The sequence below is a fragment of the Nansenia antarctica genome (assembly GCF_963989245.1).
Source record: "Nansenia antarctica genome assembly, chromosome: 10".
Lineage (NCBI taxonomy): Eukaryota > Metazoa > Chordata > Actinopteri > Argentiniformes > Microstomatidae > Nansenia > Nansenia antarctica.
The window spans coordinates 33083479-33088668 of NC_137680.1; the positions used below are offsets into that span (position 1 = coordinate 33083479).

At 39.3% G+C, this 5190-nt stretch overlaps 1 protein-coding gene across 1 annotated transcript; it reads left to right on the forward strand.

Moving 5' to 3' along the window:
* Positions 1-3396: 3396 nt before the first annotated feature.
* Positions 3397-4955, forward strand: hoxa9b (homeobox A9b; the record flags this gene model as incomplete). Its single annotated transcript, XM_080541215.1, has 2 exons — positions 3397-3940; positions 4717-4955. 2 exons carry the CDS (start codon positions 3397-3399, stop codon positions 4953-4955), a joined length of 783 nt encoding a protein of 260 aa, XP_080397341.1.
* Between the last annotated feature and the right edge of the window lie 235 nt (positions 4956-5190).

Here is a 5190-nt window from a genome sequence, read left to right on the forward strand (position 1 = left end):
GACATGTATGCGGTTGGCGCCCTCGATCACCGGCATGGGCCTAAAGGATGACCGTGTAGGCTGTAGGATAAGCCTACTATTGATAACTTATTGATTGTTGTTTTGTTTACGTTTTCTGTTCACGTCTGTTTTATTTGTCGTGGCTGTGTATTTATAAACTCAAACACACGGTCGCTTCGTCAGCACCAGGTTGTGTAAAGACAATTCGATATGGGACAACGTGTTTCAGAGTTGCACAATATCAACATTAAATCTACATAATATAGCCTATTGTGTATATATAGTGAACTTTGGGTAAAACATTGGAATCTGCATGCTGGAATAGCTCTTGGGAATTCTTTTTAAACGTTTAGCAACATTGGCCTTCATTTCGTCATGGTTAACTATACCCCCAGGAGGTTTGATTGCCTATAATATCTGCACATTTGCTGATCTTGTACTAAAAGCATCCCGCACTAATTTGTCGAGGCTTGATTCTATTTATATACAAGACAATGATAATTATAAGCAGGCCTATTGTTTACAATTCGTCTTCTTCTAGTAGTGGGAATTCATATTTGTATTCTCTCCAGACAGTTTATTGTACTCATTGCTTTAGAGAGACTATACTGTGAAAGAATGACTCATTACTATGTGGTGCGGTCTTCAATAAAACATGGCACGTTTTGTGTTGTATAGCTTCTTTTGTTTCACAGGACATGCTTCATGTATTTGAATGTACTCTTCCATACGCAGAGGGACTTATCCGCAAGGTTGCTATTTCAGTAAAGGAAAGTCTTTATACTGCTCTTTGATGCTGAAGCCGTTTATTTCAATAATAAACTTTGCCTGCATGCCTGTGCACTATAGGTCTACACATGTTGCTGGCCATTGTGAAGTTTTATGGTTGAAATCGAAATCGGGATTGTTATATTGTCTGTTGGATGGTGCCGGTGTTGGATGGTGCCATAATTACGAACAAAATAAATGTTTTTCTCAAGGACATCCTGGATGTTTGATTCATCATTAGGCCTATTTGTGAAATAAATCACCATTGACCTGTGTACAATAGTGAATTTTGGGGGGATTTAATATTTAGATTTATTATAATAATAAAAATAATAATAATAATAATAATAACTTTCATACATTGTATATTATTATATTATTGACATTTCCTCGGAGAGGAGAATGGACTGTTGCGTGGTTTAGGTAGTTTCATGTTGTTGGGCTTTCGTTGTACCCTCCACAACACGAAACTGGCTTAACTGCCTCAGTAAAACTCGGCGCATCTCAGAAAGTATCTTTACTCTCGTTTAATCCACGGTCCTGGAGTGCATTGTTACGTGCTTGATACATGATAACTATATAAATACAGTTATTATTATGATGTGCATAACAATGATTTGGATTTGTCTTCACCTATGCACAACTATAAGTAGTCTCAGCAGCATAGACTGAGCAATCAACATCAAATCAACATGACTAAATACATTTACATTTACATTTACATTTACATTACATCACCCAAAGCAGATATATGTTGGATATATACATGATATGCTATAATGTTGTCGAAAGGTTTACCTCGAATATAACGCCATTGACCCTATATTAAAAAAACGACAACAAATGTGGAGGAATTGCGGTTTGTTGATCTGGTGGCCTGTGCAGGGGTTGGGGCAGACACAGGCAAGGCCTCGGTTATGACCATGGCAGTCTGGCCTCGTGCAGCGCTGCAGCGCTCCCAGTGGCGCGCGTTGGAAGTGCCGGATGCGTCTCTGCGTCGCCAGAGAATGAACACAAAGGAACGGGTCTTTATTGGTGATATTCAGACCAGACAGCCAGGCTGTAACCTAAAGAAAAACAACTCAATTGCCCCTGTGATAAAACCCGTGTTATAGCACCCATCTCTCCCCACTCTCCCTTTGAGATGGCTAAAACAGTGGAGCAGATACTTTAGTGTGCAGAAATGGAAACGGTGCAGGTCTATACTGACACGGTTTATACTGACACCAACGCGGTGGATCTTCACTCACAATTTGCTTGGTATTGTAAACTTGTATTTTGATTATACGATTATAATAAAATGTATTTGATTATAGGTTATTTTTGGTTAAGTAAGCTCTACTTGTGTATGACGTTTCAAATGTGTACTAGGCTACAGATTTTATTTCAAAGACCAAAACGTTAGGCCTATATGCATTGATGCAATTTTGGCGAAAATTGTTATACTTTGATTTATATAATCAATTAATTCAATAATTAATGGAAGTTGTCAAGATAATGAATAACATGTTTTCCTATTTGGGGTGTTTGGCGTTGAAGACTAAATAACATCACTTTGCAATTAAGACATTCTACCTGTTTAGAATGTTGTTATTACACTTCGATAGAGGAGTCCACGCTTTATTTTATTTTTGCTAAATATTCTAAATGGTTTGACGAGCAAATATTATTTAAACATTGTTTGTATATTCTCAAGATAGGCTTTCGCCTGCTTTGTTGTTGCATTATGATTATGAATGCGAAATTGAGAAATTGCACATTTGCCAAACTGTGACTATTTCGGCAATATAGAATCAGTGTTTTCGCGCTATGGGAACGTTGTCTAACATCACCAAACAAAGTTATATTCCTCAGGCTTTGTCTGTCTGGTTTGTTCGATCGGCCTATCCGGTATAGCCTGGGCTACTCTTCGAAAAAAAAGGCATCATAGAAAAAAAAAGGTTCCAGGTAGAACCAAACATGGCTTAATATGATATAATATATGATATTTAATATGACCCGAAAGGCTGTTGAGTACCAACACAAGTCGTTACGTTCTCTACATTTATTTCTTAGAGTGTAACCCATAACACAATAGGCCTTCATGACCGATGTGTACTAATATTGGGCAATTTTACTGAATTACAGCAATTCTCGCTGGTTATGGGCTGTAATGGACAGGTTAATCGTAGCTACTCATTGAAAACGATGGAGGAGCACAAACAATGAAGCTTGTTTATTTATTGGTATTTTTTGCTCTTGTTATTATTTTGTATTTTTTAAAGTATAGGCTATAGAAGATAACTAATCACACACATGTCAGACCTATAAGATACACGTTAAAGTCTCTATTGACAAGAATAGTCATAAACTTTACTACTTATATAAAACGAGATCTCTTTCCATAAAGGCATATGGTTTTGCCATTAAAAATATGACGGGGAAAATGGTGGCCATTTAGTGCTGCACTGATTTATTATTTATTGTTCTGTCCCACGGTCACGTGTTTAAGCCATCCAATCCCATCTCGGGCAAGGTTCAACTTATTGGACGAATGTAGTGTTCGTCTTGGTGCAGCCAAGAAGTATGATTCTGCTTTTCTAAATATTTTACAGTGGGAGTATTGCGTTTCACTGTGTGTACCTTGTCATGTCGACATTAGGGACGCTGAGTTACTATTCAGACTCGCACATTCCTCCCGACCAGGGGGATATTATGGCACCAAGATACTCATCCGCACCCGGGCTGGAACAGGCGAGCCACTCGATGCTCACTGAATATGGCGAGCAGGAACATTGCCCTATGCAGACGAAACCTTCTATTTTCGGTGCGTCTTGGAGTCCCATCTCTGCTCAGTGCGCAAACACCGCATCTGCAGCACACCCGACCTATATCCATCACCATTGTCCTACAGGAGATACCGATGGAATGTTTTTGCGCTCTTGGACGTTGGAACCAGTCTCTACGTCCATATGTTTAACAGGATTACCGTCAAATATACACTATGATATCAAATCCGAGCCTCTGATTGGGACCGGTGACTGCACAACGTTGGAAACGCACACACCTCTCACATCCGACAGTCACAACGGGGCGTCCCTCGCAGAGAAAGACACGGTTGCTTGCGATGCCATTTTCTCCAAATCCAACGAAGAGAGCACATCAGCCGAGGACAAGAGGAACACCAACACAAGTAGGCTGAACACGTCATCTTTAGGTTTTCACAGTGTAACGGTGGTGGTGATGTAAATATGCTAGCCGGGTCTCTGATATTAATTAGTAGCCTAAGAACTGTAGATATAGCCTACAATACGACTAATGCTATAGTTTATCGGTGGTGGATGGATGATATGAAAGGCTACACAGTGTCAATATAACGTCAACATGACAATATTGTAGTATTTGTTAATGAATGAAAGTCATTCTTGCGCCAAAGCGTCAACTGTCCAAAGACGCACAGTCGCGTGCAGCCCCCTGAGCCCCCTGACTGACCTAGACCTAGGATGTAGATGTTTACAGGATAGGGTCTAACGGTATAGTATATAGTCTATATATAGGCCTATTTAAATCCCATTATTATTATTTCCCCCACATATTTTAAGAAGCAGGCATTAATATTGATGTGTGTAAAACAACCATTGGGTTCATAAAGAAATGGGCGAGGGGGGGGGGGGGGGGGGGGACTGGCACAATAGTAAATGACTGCATCAGAGATTGTCTCTCTCTCTCTGCAATAAATTGCGCGTTTAACCAGATTCAGATTCAGATTCAGATTCAGATAACGTTTATTGCCATTATGCTTGACACATATAGGAATTTGTTTTGGCATTACAGAAGGTGCATTTATGCTTTTTTCACATATACATGAACAAAAACAAATACAAATACAAAAAACATCCACAGTTTGCGACATGATGAATCTTGTGCACTATGCTGAGCTCTGTCTCACGTTTTCAACCCCTTTTTCAGATGACCCATCCGCCAACTGGCTTCATGCAAAATCTACAAGAAAAAAACGCTGCCCATACAGTAAGCATCAAATTCTCGAGCTGGAGAAGGAGTTTCTGTTTAATATGTATCTGCCTCGTGACCGTAGATATGAGGTAGCAAGAGTTCTCACTCTGACTGAGAGACAAGTTAAAATCTGGTTTCAAAATCGAAGGATGAAGATGAAGAAAGGTAATAAAGACCGACGGAAAGACTTTTAGAAAATGGGCAACTGGCTGATTTTCAGGGAGCAAAATTAATTCCGGTGTTGTGTTTTGTAGTTGTGTTGTTATTGTACTATTTGTTAGTTCGTTTTCTTCCATCTATTGTTCTATGTTATCTGTTTGTGAATGGGCATCTTCATGTGGTCATTAACTTTGGATGTAGTTAATGACAATTCCAATTGATGCAGATAGAACTTGTTACAAATGGTCTAGGCATATTGTTCTTTGCATG